Raw genomic sequence first — 16,442 nt, 5'->3', positions numbered from 1 at the left:
TGTGTGTGTGTGTGTGCATGTGTGGTGTACGTGTGTGTGTGTGTGTGTAATTGTTATTTTTATTCTCTAGATGTAATTATCATCTTAGAGACTTACTGCTGAATAAGCTCATCCTTTCTCAAAGCTTCTCAAAGCTTTCTCAAAGCTTCTCTCCAAGCAAACTGATTTAAACTGGCTGCTCAGCTTTTGACTGAATTGCTCTGCAGTTGGTTCTAATCTTCTGTCTCCTTCTCCTTCTCTATCTCACTTTCTATCTCATTCTCTCTTCACCTGTCTCTGTAAAATGGTCCTAAAGAGTCTCTCCCCCTTTCTCTCTCCCCTGGTCTCTTAAGTCATTTCCCTTTCCTGTCTCTTCTCATGTGAGTTGGAAATATCCTATCTATGACTCATTCTGTCAAATCTTTCTCTGATTCATCACTTTGTCTGCTCCTCAAGTAGACATCACTTTCAAACATGGCTGTTTCCTTCAAACTAACCTTATCTCCATTGTTTGGGATTAAAGGCATGTATTAAAGATGTGTCTGTACTCCAGCCAGATTTGATCTCTTGCCAGATAGCTATGTTACTGGATTAAAATTCTAAGTGTCTGTGTGTGTAAATGTATAGAGATATGGGCATGTATGTAGGTGCTCACTTGGGTATGCAAGTGAACATGCATGTTTGTTCATTAGCATAGGGAAGCCAAGAGGTAGACATAAAAAGTTCCTCAATCATTCTCCATTATAACTTTTGACACAGGGTCACATTGAACCTTGAGCTCATCAGTTTGGCTAAACTGTCTAGCCAAAGAGCTCCAAAATCTTCCTTTCTCCTTCCCCAACTCACCCCAGTGTTGGAGAGTTGCCATGCTGCACCTGGCTTTTTATGTGGATTCTGCAGATCTGAATCCCGTCCTCATGCTTATGAAGGTGGCACTTTGCCAACTAAACTGTTTCCCCAGTTGCATGATCTTCCATTCTTAGCTGTGGATTTTTTTTCTCCTCAAACTTATTGTGTTAGGATTCATATATCCACTGCCTAGTAGACATTGTTGTTTGCACATTTCAAAGCAGGAAATTAGAAAAGAGTCCAGACAAGCATGCTTTCTTGTTGCATCTGCTCCCTTATAATGCTCTCCAGTCATGCATATGCAGACTGGTCAAAATAAAGTCATGTTACTATGCTTAGCTACACCTAAGGTTGGAAAAGCAGTATTGAGCTTTTACAGCTGTGATAGCAAGAAATCTATGAGATAGAAGATTGGGAAAAAAACTCTTTGAAGTGAGTTAACAGGACATGCCTGGCATGTGCCAGAGGGCAGTCAGTAACTCTGCATGCAGTCCTCTAAGAGAAATTAGTTGTATGGTAGGTGTCTGGTCTCAAAGAACCCGGGATAAGCACACTCAGTACCTGTGGCTTCTCCCAGCACTTCTTACCCCACCTCTGACCTCCACCTCTCCAGCCCAGTGGCTGGACTTCACTTCCCTTTCCTGAGCTTCTCTTTTCTATATAAAACAGCCATTTTGGCCATGTGCCCTCTTGTTCTTCTCTCCCTCCCTCTTGCCCTCTTGGCTCCTGGCTGTCTCCCCTTTGGATTCTTGATCTCTTGTTCTGTGTCTCTCTTCATCTGCTTGCCCTCTCCTCTCCCTCTTCTCTTCCTCTCTCACTTTCTCCATCTCTCTCTTCTCATGGCCTGATTCAGTTTAGACCCTTCCAGAAGCCTCTTTGCTGACCTCTCCCTCACATCTACACTAAAACCCATCTCCTCAATTAGACATAGGAGCCATCATGTCCTGGTTTTCATTCAGTGTGACTTTCTTGTCCCACAAATAACTGACTTTGAGGCAGAGGCTAATGTGACACAATCCGACATCAGTATAGCAGATGAGAGGGGTCTGCAGAGCAAAAACAATGCTTTTCTTAGTATCAGTCTGACACATAAACACTTGAAATTCTCAGCAGTGACCTGATTGTAGTATAGCCAACCACAAATTAAATTATATATGCCTTCACCTATATCTTTTTATAAGCTTGGGTTTTTTTCCTTCTTCTTCTGTTTATTTGCTAAAGACTAATGGGTTGCTAGACATTGTCTAAAGGTAGGCAATGTGTCAGTGAGGGAAACAGTCTTTCTTCCAGTAGTAAAAAGAAAAAAACTGAAAGAATGTATGTGTTACACATTTACCCACACATGAACTTCTTAAATTTCATATTAAGTTCCCTTCTGTGCTCGTATAATCCTGCTGCATTCTTTGGTAATTACAAATTCAATTTCAATAATTATTTGTGGAGATCATGTCCCCTATATTTATACATTTTGTGAAAGACATTATATATATATATGTATATGTATATATACATATATATATATATATATATATATTACATGTGCTTTGAGTATATATAATTTATAGTGAGCTCTCTTGATGCTGATAAACACTGTAGCAAAGAAAAAAGTTGGATAAGTCAGTGTAGAGACAGAGGTCTGGGAAAGGGTGTGTGGCTAAGGGTATTGGCTATAATTTACAGACCAGTGGAGAGAATACAGAACTCTGTGCTGTAGCTGCAGACTCTCAAGCTCTCTGCTTTAAAGGGGAAGGAAATGCCAGCACCTAAGCACAATGTGTGCTACTCATTGTTGTCACTCGGTTGTGCTGTTTCTAAGCTTGCAATTTATTTTATTTAGCCTACTGATTTCCTCTAAGCCATGTTGAGTGTGGCCTTTAGATGGTATCTCTAATCCTGAGCAGCGGTTCCAGGTGCATTCCAGCTTTACATTTTCCTCCTCCATCCCAAACTTGTTTTTTTGGTTTCAAAACCAACCTGAGGCTACAGTGGGTACAACATATACTTTGAGATTCTCAGTGATTGGCATTAGAAGCCAAAACACTCATCATTCATTTTTCCTGTATTGGTTTTACAAATTTCTACAACTGGATTTTTAAAATATATAAATTTTATTTATTTCCCTCCTAATCCTATTAGCCTATAAAACCTACCCCTTGCTCCTCAATCTCCTAATTAGCCTGATTAGCAGGATACAATATTGTAACTACTTGTGGGAAAGATCTCCCGGACTACAGATACAGCGCGGTTGTTAGAGTACTTAGGAAGTGCGCACAAAGCTCTGGGGTTGCTCCCCAACATTGCAGAAACCTGGTGTGGCAAGCATACCTATAATCTTAGCACTTGAGGAGTAGAGACAAGACTATCAGAAGCTCAAGATCAATCCTGGCCACACAGTGAATTGATGTCAGACTGGTATGCATGAGCCCCTAACTCAACAGACAAAAAATAACGAACACCTTTTCCCCCCATTAAAATCTAGACTAAGCCACTCCCCTGCCCATATACACTATGATACTATAATCTCATTGCTCACCTTGAGAACTGGCACATCAGTACTACCCTTACAACGCCTCTTCCAAGGGGATACAAGCTCCATGGGGGTGGGTGCTGTGCCTGCCTTCCTGGGGTAATATTTTATTGCATAGCTATATCATGGGTATCTGCAGAAGCACTCAGAAACGCTTAGTAAATTCATAACCATCCTCTGCCTCCAGAGGACAATTGCAGTGCCTTGGAAGGATGTTCTGCAGTGGATGATATTCTGAAGCTTTGTCCAAACCCTTCCTCAAAAATGGAAGATTTAGTCCCATCCCTTCCCGGCCAGCAGGAGTGCAGCTAGCAGTCAGCCTCAGCTGTCAGCTGCTAGTAGGAGATGCTAAAGTCATGGAAGCCCCAAACCATGTCCTGTTCAAGCTTGTATTCAGTGCTGGGAAGTTGCCGCCTCATTCCCCACTCCCATCAGGGACACTCCTACAAGGCCATCCCCGTTTCTCAGCAGCTTGTGAGGTTGGCATGCCCTCACCCATCAGATCCAGCTCTGTTTTCTTCACCTCTCTTTTACAAGGGTTTATCCCTGCAGCACTTCCCAAGAAATGTTTCCATCTTACCTTCCAATTCATGATCTGCTTCCTGATAAGCTAGCCTGGGGCACTTGGAGTCTCTGTTGTGTCAGTTTCGGGACAGTGTAAAGCTTTCTTATTCCAAGTACTCTCATCCCTAACAACAAGGGTGAGGCATTCGCTGTGTACCTTTTTCAGAAATGCAGAAAGTTGAAGTCTAACCTAAATCATATCTACTGAATCTGAACCTGCACAAGATCCCCAAGCTTTATACTGACATTATGAGAAATGCTGGGCTACTAACATAATTAATCAGTTAATTACTTAAGACAAATAACAAGCCTTAGCTCATAATTCCAGGTTTCCAGAATGTCTTCATAACATTTCGCTTAGAAGACTGAGAATGCGATGCCAGTATTTCTGCCATATAGAGCTTGCATTCTGGGAAGCAGAGAAAATCAAATCAATATGCATATTGTAGTAGGGAGTATGAACGTGTCATTAAAAATAAAGTGGGGTAAAGAGTAGGGAAGAGTGGGTTGCATTTAAATTTCCTGCAGAGATGGTGATAAGAGAAAGCTGAGGCGGGTGAGGCAATACAAGAGTGTTGTCTAGACTAAATGCAAGGGGAATGAGAAACATTCAAACTAACCAACTAACCAGTGCGGTCAGAGGCAAGAGGGCTGATCTCTTGATGAGAGACTGTTTAGTAATCTTCCCTTTTACATTTCATTATAAAAATGGTCAGGCGCTTCTTTGGTGGTAGTTTGTTTTTGCTAAGAATAAAGTGCTTAGACAAGCACATTGGATTTGCGTTGTGGGAGTCTGAACAAACTGTCTTGAAAACCAGAAGTTTAAGTTCCGCAGACAAAAGTGGTGGGGACTGAAGAAGGATTTTTGAAATTTTTCTAAAACCTCAGGCTCCAAGACGCCTCATGCTGACGGATGAGATAAGGATGGTATCTGGTTGTGGACTGAGGCAAAAATCTGCAACCCCAGGTTACTGCATAAACAGAAAGACGAACTGCGAACTGAGCAAGGTAGTATCAAGCTGAAAGAAGGTAACATTCGTTTCGGAGTTTCACGCGTACCCACAGTCCAGGTCCTGAATACAGAGATGAAGCCCTCAGTTTCAAGCCTCAGGCTAGTCCACCCCTCCTCCAACGTAAAGTAATCTCTCCGCCCACGCTGTGCTCTGCCCCGCTACCCTACCCAGACCGCGCCTATTCCCGGGTCCTAGTCGCCTTTAGACCCACCAAGACCCGCCTCCTCGTGGAAATCCCGCCCCACATCCCACCAAACCTCCAATCAACTCTAAGAAATTGAGTATTGGTCCCGCTTCTCTGCCCAGACCCCGCCCTGAGCCCGCCCCTGACGGGCTGCCTTTACCCTTTGCCCTGTGAGGCTCCGCCTCCCCCTGAAGCCACGCCCCTCAAGCGCTGGGTAGACTTTGTAGACTTTGGCTTTGGCCCCACCCAGCTCCCCAGGCAGGCGGCCTGCGGGTTTGGCTATCTAGTCAGCGGCGGACGTGACGCCAGGCCAGGCCACGGTCAGCGCGGGTCTCCTGTCAGAGGTGTCCCTTGCTCAGGAATGGGCCCGCAGGCTGCAGCCGGCAGGATGATTCTGCTGGTGGTCCTGATGCTGTCAGTGGAGGCCGGGAGTGAAGCTGTGGCGAGCACCGAGGATCCTGAGCCGCCCTCGGGTAATCTCTCCGAGCCGCTGCGGGCTGGGGCGGGAAGCCAGGCCGGAGGCGCCGGGCTGGGAAGTCCCTGTGGTCCGGCTGCGCCGCCCTGGGCAAGGCAGCCCCGAGTCCTGGAACCGCGGGGGCGCCGGGGTCTCTGCGGCTTACACGCCACTTTCGCCTCTTTACCAACACAACACAAATCTGTGGTCTGTTTTACAGTTAGTTTCCAGGGCAGCGTTTGGCATTGTCTGTACAATTCACTGCTTACAGACTTCATTTTGGGGCTGTTGTCCAAATCCACTGAAGGAGAGAAGAAAGGGGTGCCAACTGATACTAAGAGATTCTGATTTGTTAATCTGGCGTTGAAGTATGAAAGTGTTGAGATGCAAGGGTTCTTCTCATAGCTTAATTACTCCGAGCCTTTGATTTCATCTGCTTATTGACATTTCCCAGGACATATATGCTGGTGATAGTTCTTCATGATTAGAGCGCTAGAGACAACAATAAAACTTTCCGTCCACTCCCTCCCAGTCCATACTCTTAAATGTCTGATAAGTTCCCAATATCCAGCTGCTGGAAGGCATGGGAGACCTCTTTAACTCTCAAATGAGTTACGACTTTGAGCCCCCGTTATGGTTTCCAGGAGCTTTTCAGTTCTGCCTTGCCTTGACTTGATCTTCAAAGGTCAAACAAACAACCATTCACAGTAGCTAGGAAATAACCACCTAGATGTCAGATAAAGAAAATGGGGTGCATATACAAACTAAAATTTCACTTAGCTGCAGAGAAAAAATGAAGTCATAATTGCAGAACAATGGAATTGAAAATAGTATTGTGTTATAGCCAGATTCAGAAAGATAAATGTTTTCTTGTGATAAATAGACCCCAGGTGTGTGGTGTGTGTGTGTGTGTGTGTGTGTGTGTGTGTGTGTGTGTAGACCATGAGAGGGGAGGAAGAGATCTTGAAGAAGGAGGGTTTACAACAGGTAAAAGCAGGATAATAAAACTCATGGGACATTGATGCAGAAGAGAGGACTGCTGGACTCCTGGGGGAGGCAGGCAACTGGAAACAGAGGCAGGAGCAACTGAGGGATGAATTAGAAGCAATAATGGTTTGTATGCAATATGTATGAACATGCCTTATTAGAATCTTATACTTTAGTAATTTAAAATTTTTAATTAAATATAGGAAGCATGTATAAAAAAATCAAGCAAACAAATCTTTAGTCCTCCCTTAGGATAGACATGGTACCAAGGGCTAGGAAGACAAATTATAGTTATGACTTATTGAGTGCTGGGCACTGTCTATTGTCACATAACAGATCTATTTCCACAGCCACCTCTATGGAAGGTGTCACTGCTATCTGCATCCATGGTGAGGCACACAGGGCTGTCCAAGTGGTAGGGGCCACTTACTAGGTGATAGAGTACCCATTCTTAACTATCCCGTCACCAGCCAGTACTCAGGGGAGTCACCTGTCCCTGTGAGCCATTGAAATACACTGTGATAAGAGATTGAATTTATTTGCAGGCTGCTGGAAATCAAGATGGGGTACCAAAACCCATCCAGAGGACTCTGGGAAGATTTTTCAGAGAAATGTAGCCCAGGCTTAGAACCAGAGGCTTAGAGAGAATGTGTTTGCAGGAATATGAAGTGGTATGTTCAGCTAGTGAGAAAGTTTTATCATAGACTGTGTGGCAGGAGAGAAATAGGAAATCACTGAAATTCTTGTTGTGTATAACAACAGGGAATGGAAACTTGGCTTTAGCTGGCTTAACTTGAAACAGAAGGTTACTGGCTCAGAGACTCCAAGATAGAGTTAGGCAGAAAATGAGCAATGTCAACTTGGCTTCAAGAAATGGGAACACAAGAAGGCTACCACTGATGGGCAATGGTGGTTGTGCACACTTTGAATCCTTGTACTTGAGAGGCAAAAGTGATGGATCTCTGAGTTTGAGGCCAGCCTGGTATACAGAGTGAGTCCCAGGGCTTCAAGGGAAATTCCATCTCAAAACAAACAAACAAACAAACAAACAAACAAACGAAACTGAAGAAGAAAGAAAGGGGGTGAGGAGGAGGAGGCAGCTACCATGGACCTTTTTTTTTTTTCTAGTGGCCTGGTTATTGGCAGATTTCCTACTTTGCAGGAATGGTGTGTGCTTGTAGCCTTTGGGTTTTAAAATCTTGCAACTTCTTCTATCACAACAAAATTCCAGAGGAAGGTTCATTTCCCTAGCTTGGTTGGGTGACAGCTAAGTGGTAAGGACATTGTTGAAAGGTATGGTGTGGAGGAATTCTCAGGAGAAGCACACTATTCCTGAAAGAAATTCACAGTCCAAGCTAGGAATATAATGTGTCCACCATGCCTTGTGTCACTGGGTGGTGTGCACGGTTAGATAATGCTAGTTAGAAATGCCAGGCACCGTATAAAGTAGTTTGAGGGAGAAAGCCCATTAGGAAGTTGGCGCTCAATTGTCAGGAGATCCCATGAGAAATGGCTGTGTCATGGAGGAGAGGGGAAATCTTGGAGGAGTATTGAGGAGGCGGGTCAGTTGGACTCTGACTGGGTGTGGGTGAGAGAAGAACACAGCTGCCTGGCCCAGGGCAGAGCCTTAACTGAGTGCCAGGTACTTCCTTCTACTTTGGATGCTCCTCTGTATGACCACACAGTTTGCACCTCCATGGTAACACCTATGCCCTTCTGTATTGTTCCCTAGCACATTATAATACATTCTGTAGACTTTTGAGTCATTTCTTTAGATTTTGTCATGTCCTCTCTGCTGTTTTCATCTGTTTGTGTATTTTGTCTTGAAGTAATATCTCATTATGTAGCCCAAACTTGCTTCCTACTGAGCTCCCTGGCTCAGCTTTCTGAGAGCTGGGGTTATAGCCCCAGCCCAGTACACTAGTTCCTTCCGCTTAAAGCTCAGATTAAAGTGTTAACTTCTGTTTCGCAATCTCTACAGATTTTGAAAGATGAGATTTTGATTCTAAAATAAACAATAACAAAAAATCCTAAGAGATTGAAAACACATAAAACCTTTTAAAAGCTGGCATCCAAAATTGAGCAACACACAACAATAGTGTAAATTTTTACAAACTAGATGAGCAATAAATGGTTTTGTCATAACTGTATTATGGATAATGAGAATGAGATTTTGGTCAGAACTAAGTAACTTCTTGAAAGTAAGGAGTTGGTTTGTGTGCAATTTTCTTGTTAAAGGGGAATTTTATTTTAGATGTCCCAGGGATTCGTAATCAAAATGCGCAGTATCCATTTCTTGCTGTCCTAGTTACAGAAGTGACTTACTGTAAGTCATTATTCCATTTTCACACCAGCTTTATACAGTTGGGATGGAGCCATAAAACTGAGCATCATTGCATGAAGTAGATGCTTGTGAAATTAACAGAAAACAGTTATTCCCACTCGCACGTTGTATATTGAGGTTATAGCCCTTGTTTTATTTAATAATCACAATGCTGTTTAGTTAAAATGAACAAAATATTGTACACTATCATCTTTACCTCCCTTCCCTAAAGCTTTGTTTTCTCCTTGATGAAATAGGTACCGTAATTCTATGTCATTCATAGGACAAGTACGTACTCAATGTGGGTATCATCTGAGATGTGCTCTGTAGAGCTTGATATGCGTGAATTATTATCACTGAACACATGTATTATTACTTTAGCAAATAGTTTTAAATATTAAATTATTTTAGTTATGTATTAAGATGTGCATTGGCTTTAAAAAAAATCATCTGGATCAGTGTAAGAAATTTAAAATTTGCTCAAGAGCAAACACTCATTTTTCTACCATTCACATGGTTTTGTATTGCTTTATTTTATTTTTAATTGGGCCTGGCTTACAGTTTCAGAGATTTAGTCTATTACCTTCATGGTGAGAAGCATGGCAGCATGCAGGCAGACTTGGTGCTAGAGAAGAAGCTTCAAGTCTACATCCTAATCCACAGGCAACAGAAGTGAATGCCACACTAGGCCTAGCTTGAGTATCTGAGACCTCAGAGCCTGTCCCCACAGTGACATACTTCCTCCATCAAGGTCACACCTATTCTAACAAAGCCACTCCTCCTAATAGTGCCATTCCCTCTGGGGTAAGCATGCAAACTCATGAGTCTTTGGGGACCGTGCCTATTCAAACCACCACATTCCATTCGTTGAGCCCCATGAATGCAGAAATGCATTCAGTCCAACTTCAGAGATCCCCATTAGTCTATAACAGTCTTAACCCCGTTTAAAAGTTCAAAGACTTCTGATATTCATGGCAATCTCATTAACTGTAATCCCCTGTGAATCAGACTGAAAAAGCAGATCACATACTTTCAACATATAATGCCACAGCATGTACATTATCATTTCAAATGGGAGGAGAGAGCAGATCGAGGAAACACTGGACCAGAGCAAGACAGGAAACCAGCTGGGCAAGCTCCAAACTCTGCATCTCCATGACTAATGTCAAAGCGCTCTTCAGATCTCCGACTCCTTTCAGCTTTGTTGACTGTAACACACTTCTCTTTCTTGGGCTGTTTCCACTCTCTGTTAGCTCTCCTCAGCAGGTATACTTAAGGAAGAAAGATCATGTTCTGGCTCACAATCTAAAGGGTGCAGTTTATCACAGTAAAGAAGGTATGGCAGCAGAGAGTAGGAGTCAGCTTGTCACACTGAGCTCACAGTCAGTAAGACAGATGATTGTCACTCTTCCTCCAAGCCCTTTCTCCTTTTATTCAGTCTGGGAGCCCTTAAAGCGGTGGTTCTCATTCTTCCTAAGGCTACAACCCTTTAATACCGTTCCTCATGTTGTGGTGACCCTGGCCACAAAAGGTTTTTTTTTTCCTACTTCATAACTGTAATTTTGCTACCATTATAAATCACAGTGTAAATATTTTTGGAGATTGAGGGTTGCTGCAGGGGTCACGACCCACGGGTAGAGAACTGCTGACTTTGAGTGATACCTCCTGCATCCAGGGTGGGGCTTCCTTCCTCAGGTAAACTTTTCCGGAAAGCACCCTCACAGACGTGCAGAGGTGTCTTTCCTGGGTGACTCTAAATATATTCAAGAGGACAGTAGAGGTTAACCATCACAGCTCATATCATGATGGTGTTTACATAATCCAAAGTGAACATTTTCAATAAAGGCATGTCCTGTAAGTTTGCTTTGATTGAAATAATTCACCTGCTGTACTGACTTCCACTTATATGCGAGTGTCTGTCTGTCTGTCTAACACTTCTGTCTGTCTAACCTCATCACATAAGGTTTTCTGTTGTTGATGTTAGTTTTTTACTGTGGTCCATTTTGTTTTTTAATCTCTTACAGTGCCTGTACCAACGAATGTTCTAATTAAGTCTTATAACTTGAACCCTGTCGTATGCTGGAAATACCAGAACATGTCACAGACTCCTATTTTTACTGTACAGGTAAAGATGTATCCGTAAGTATTGTTCATTTATTATTTCTATTCTGTTTTAATCTGAATCATTGCACATTCCATCATCCCTCCTTCTGTCATCCCTCCTTCTCACTTATCCAAAACTTGATCAACTGTCTGTAGATGTCACACAGATGCTAAGGATGCGGATCAGTTCTAGTGAAACAGAGAAACACTACTAACTTCCAAGGTTTCTCTCTAGACTCTTAGTAAAAGGTTTATTAATTGTTTCCAAGGAATCGATATATGCCTTGCAGGTAATGGCCGTGAGGGCAAACACCACTTGACAGTAGTTTAGCAGTGTCTTGTGTAAGAAGGAACCAAAGTGAAGCCATTTAGAATAAAGCTTCTATTTTGAATAGGGGTCAAATAAAGTTAAAGTGCCAAGACCTCCCTGGGTAACTGACATCCTGCTTGCCAGGGAGAGATCTGTAAGTGAATAACTGACATCCTGGTTGAGACATGAATGCTAGGCAAGTCACCCTGCCCCTGTTGAATAAACCAACCAATGAGAACAGGATACCACAAAGAAATGTTCTGAGAAAGTCCCCTGTATCTAAATCCTCTTTAGTGAAGAAAATGTGACTGTAACTTGCTCAGATAGTTGTAGTTTGCAAGCTTAAAGGCTCTTACATTCTGGCTCGAGCTCGCAGTTCAGCTCCCGTGTCTGTGCTGCATCCCTGCATCCCTGCATCCCTGCATCAATAGCAGCTTGATTAGAATACATTTTTCTATTCTGCATTGACCTGGCCTTTGAGTTGTGTTGGATCTAAGCAGACCCCATAACATTAGGAATAAATACTTATAACTCAAGTTGACTCAAATGGAAAACAAGATTTCAGTGTGGATTTGACTTCTCGTGATTTAATTGAGGTGGCTATACAGGCAATCTTTATATCTACCATACAGATCATGGTCAATGACTATCCCAGATTTGGTATCATGAAGCCTGGTCATTTGACAAAGGTGTTAGGACTCAAATCTATCCATTGTACTTGCTTTTAAGTAAACAACCTGTGGGACAGAACTCCATGAGGACATAAATACCCTGTTCCTACACAAGTCCACAGATATTTCAAGAGCTATTATAACTCTGCCAGAGTTACTCTTGCTACAATGAAGCAGCGTGACCAAAGCAAGGTGGGAAGGAAAGGGTTTGTTGACTTACACTTCTAAATCACTGTTCATCAGATGAGTAGGTCAAGACATGAACTTGAACAGAGCAGGAACCAGGAGGCAGGAGCTGATGCAGAGGCTATGGAGGGATGCTGCTTACTGGCTTGCTCCCCATGGTGTGCTCAGCCTGCTTTCTTACAGACCTCAAGACCTCCAGCCCAGCGATGACACTATTCCCAGTGGGCTGGGCCTTCCCCCATCAATCACTAATTAAGAAAACATTAAAACTCTGAACACTGAGGTAGGCAGAGACCCTCATACATAATTAATGTGAATGCAAAGTAGATCCTACCATGGGGGAAGAACTTGTATCTGACAAAACTTAATCTGCTCACTTTGGCACATTTTTATGGTGCTGGATATCAAACCCAGAGCTTTATATGTGGTAGGCAAGCTGTCTACCTGTACATTACACCCCTAGCTCCCAGGTTGCATTTGTGTTTGTTGTATGCATGAATGCATGTTCATGTGTATGTATGTATGTATGTATGTATGTATGTATGTACACATACATATGGAAGGTAGTATTCCTCAGGTACCATTTGTCTGGAGATTGCCAAGGAGGCTAGGTGGACTGGTCAACAAGCCCCAGGGATCTGTCTGTCTTTGCTTTACTTGCACTGGGACCATGAACATGTACCAACAAACTTGTGGGGGTTTTGTTTTGTTGTTTTGTTTTGTCTTACATGGGTTCTGGGGAACTCAGGGCCTCATGCCTCACATGGCAAGCACTTGACTGGCTGAGCTGTCTCTCTGCTGATTCCACATTAGGAACTTACCTGTAAGATACACTGTTATAAAGACACAACTTGAGACTGAATAGGGGATTGAGCACATGGCTGCTACAGAAATGGATTACCACAATAGCTTTGTAAAATATGAAGGAGGTTTCTAGGGAGCTAAATGTAGTGATTTCCAGACTTTGTTATAAATAGAAATAAATTCAGTTCTCTAAGACATCAGGTGTGTGCAGCATGCGTACTCCTTTGGGGAAGAAATGGATGAGCTGAGCTGTTGGCGTTGCCTCAGTCTCAGAGCACAGGAAGCGAAAACCCTGAAGCCAGTGCATGAGGTCGGCTTCCTGCAGAAGCGGGTAACAATGATGGGGGAACCAATAGGAAGGACCTCATGTTTTCCTTTGAGAAATCCTGATTCCCGGGTTAAGTCAAGGAACAAAATGAAGATTTTTTATGGAGATTTCAGGGAATTTAGTTTGTTTGGTTTGAAGGATTTTTGTTCTGTCTTTGTTGGGCTGAGGTCCAACTTGTTCAAATAAATAATCATTCTGTGTCTAAGCAACAGCCCCTGCCTGCAAAGACGGAAAGGTAATTAGAAAGTTTCCCATGTGGCTGACAGATGCAGGGGACATGTCATGTCGTAGGGATCCACTAGGAATCCTGAAGTAGGCTGTTACTGGCCAAAGGATGGGACAGCTTAAACAGCAATATAACAAGAACATAATAAATAAGAAAGAAACCTATATCTGTATTTTCAATAATTAATGATGAAGTTGGGATAATGAAAAGCTCTTGTGTGGACAGGGAACTTCTAAAATGTTAAGTTTTGACAAGTGAAGCTGATACCCCAGATATTGTCTTCCTGTAATACCTGTACATTTTGCTAGAAAGATAATTAAAGAAACTAAACAAAACAAGAACTGACCACAGTGAAGCACTTTGTAATGTGTTTGGTTTTGTAATTGAATTGCATCTTTATTAATAGGATCCATGTTTCTTTAAGCAGAGTTTAAAATCTAAATAGGAACTATATTGTATGAATCCTGTCTCTTATAAGGAATTTACAGCAAGGGTTAAGTATACCTTATCTCAAATGCTTAGGACAGGAATATTATTTCATATTTCTTATTTTTTCAGATTTTGATAAGTTTACGCGCACACACACACACACATTTAGGAGTGGGATTTGGTTTATATATACTGTATCCACATATAGCCTAAAAGTAGCTTGTAATTTTTATATTGATTGATCCATTTTTAATTTAATTTTTTTGTAAGCAGCGAACCTAGGGCTTTGAACATGTCCCACAAAGTTTGTCATCCAGCTTCTTTCCTAGTTTATATGATATTTTGAATAATGAATTTCATACATGAAACAAGCAACTTTTCATGATGCAGTATTATCTTTTCTTTGTGACATCAGATGAGTACTCAAATGCGTGGATTTTAGAGCCATTTGAATTTCAGACGCTGGAAATGTACCTCTCATTCAAGAATAAGGTCTCTTTCTTCCATCTGGCTTCTTGGTCCTGTTTTAATTAAGCCCTTCAAAGCAGCTGACTAGATGAAAATCAAAACATGAGTGGATAGCCAAAGTTTGTGTGATAATATGATTTAGCATGTGTCTCTTCCCTTTCGTTTTAGGGATAGCTGGACTGATGCCTGCACCAACATTTCTGATCATTGTTGTAATATCTATGAACAAATTTCGTATCCTGATTTATCTGCCTGGGCCAGAGTTAAAGCTAAGGTTGGACAAAAAGAATCAGAGTATGCACAGTCAGAAGAGTTTATCATGTGCCTAAAGGGTAAGTAGATTGTATACACAGGTAACTTTTCAAATATTTTTTACTTTTGTGTTTGAGTGCTTTTTCTGCATGTATGTCTGTGCACCACATTCATGCAGTGCCCTTGGAGGACAGAAAAGAGTGTTGGATCCTCTGTGACTGCCATTAAAGGTAATTACCAACAGCCATGTGGGTGCTGGTAACCAAACCTGGGTCCTTTGGAAGAGCAGCCGTTGCTCTTAACCACTGAGTCATCTCTGTAGCTCCTACATGGATACATTTTATCTTTGAAGTACTTACATTTCCCTGTATGTTTGCTTTTATTGATAGTTGCAACAAGTATCTAATAGCATATGACAATTAAAGGAGCCAGTGTCTTTTTCTTCCATGCCCCAGAAAACATCACTGAACTGGGCTTCAGTTTGCCATTTAAAACCACTTAGCATCCAGTCCATTCAGATCCTGACCAGTATCAGCCTTTCTCCTTATCTACTGTGAAATTCATTTCAAAGTTACTTCACTAGACTTGGCCACTGGACTCATTCCTCCTACCTCCCGTAAATCCATGGAGACCTTGGAAACATAAATGCCAACATAATATATAAACACTTTTAGAGTTTAAGCAGGCTATGGCGGCCCATACCTGTAAGGGAGCAGGCAGGAGACTCAGGTAGGGAAGATTAGGAGTTAGTGAAGCATTTGAAGCCAGCCTGTCCAAAGAGAAACAGAAGTATAGAGTTCTTTTATGTCTCTGAGTCCAAGGTTCTCAGCTCTTTGCACTCGCAGCATCCTACTCTATAATTTACGGGTCTCAGTTCTCACTTCCAACTCCTGGATATTCAGTATGAGTTCTACTCTGTGGAGGGGCATCCCACCTTAGCTTGTGCCCTACACTGCTGGCCCTCATGGCATATCTTCCAGCTTCCCTTCCCAGCTCATCCGCTATGACTGATCACTTCCATGTTTTGAAGGGTCCACGCCTTGATTCTACCCCAGCTTGTTTGGAGTACCCAGGGCTTTTCTATGGGCTCTTCCTTTTCTTGCTTTAGATATTTTTATTCTCTGGATCCAGCCAATATGTGCCATTGTCATGTCCGATTTGTCCACCACAGATTTATCAACTACCTAGTGTGTCCCAGAAAGTATGTGAGGGATACGCTGAATAGTCAACAGCAGACCTGGATGGAAGAGAGTATGTGTAGTGCATATGAGAAGCATACACCAGTGTTCACCAAACAACCACACACACCAGAGACACAGGAAATATGTACAGACTACTTGAGTCTGCAGCTCTGATTTTCAGAGTAAACAAGCGAACCATTAGCAAACTTTTATAGAACCATCCTGCCATACATCCATGGATGTTAAAAATCTCTGGGTTTCAGTGAGAAAGATAACTAAATACCTTTCTAGGAGCTGTACAGATGTCTCAGTGCTTAAGACCACTAGCTGTTCTTCCAGAGGACCTGGTTCAAATCCCAGCACCTACATGGCAGCTCACAGCCATTTGTAACTTCAGGTCTAGGGAACCCAAAACCTTCTTCTGACCTCCACAGGCACCAGACATGTGCATGGTGTGTAGACACACATGAAGGCAAAACACTCATACACATAGATAGATAGATAGATAGATAGATAGATAGATAGATACATAGATACATACATAGATACATACATAGATACATACATAGATACATACATAGATACATACATAGATACATACATA

General features: G+C 42.3%; 1 protein-coding gene across 1 annotated transcript in view; it reads left to right on the top strand.

Moving 5' to 3' along the window:
• The first annotated feature begins 5,350 nt into the window (after positions 1 to 5,350).
• The window catches only part of Ifngr1 (interferon gamma receptor 1), a 19,136-nt gene continuing 8,044 nt past the window's right edge, over positions 5,351 to 16,442 (top strand). The window contains exons 1-3 of the mRNA XM_028782605.1: positions 5,351 to 5,589; positions 10,905 to 11,019; positions 14,574 to 14,737. Coding sequence (XP_028638438.1) covers positions 5,478 to 5,589; positions 10,905 to 11,019; positions 14,574 to 14,737 — 391 coding nt within the window. The 5' untranslated portion in view covers positions 5,351 to 5,477. The remainder of the gene's footprint in view (positions 5,590 to 10,904; positions 11,020 to 14,573; positions 14,738 to 16,442) is intronic.

Source organism: Grammomys surdaster, unplaced genomic scaffold (assembly GCF_004785775.1).
Source record: "Grammomys surdaster isolate TR1022 unplaced genomic scaffold, NIH_TR_1.0 806, whole genome shotgun sequence".
NCBI classification, from domain to species: domain Eukaryota; kingdom Metazoa; phylum Chordata; class Mammalia; order Rodentia; family Muridae; genus Grammomys; species Grammomys surdaster.
The sequence above is the reverse complement of the archived record's forward strand: the minus strand, read 5'-3'. Positions and strand labels throughout refer to the sequence as shown.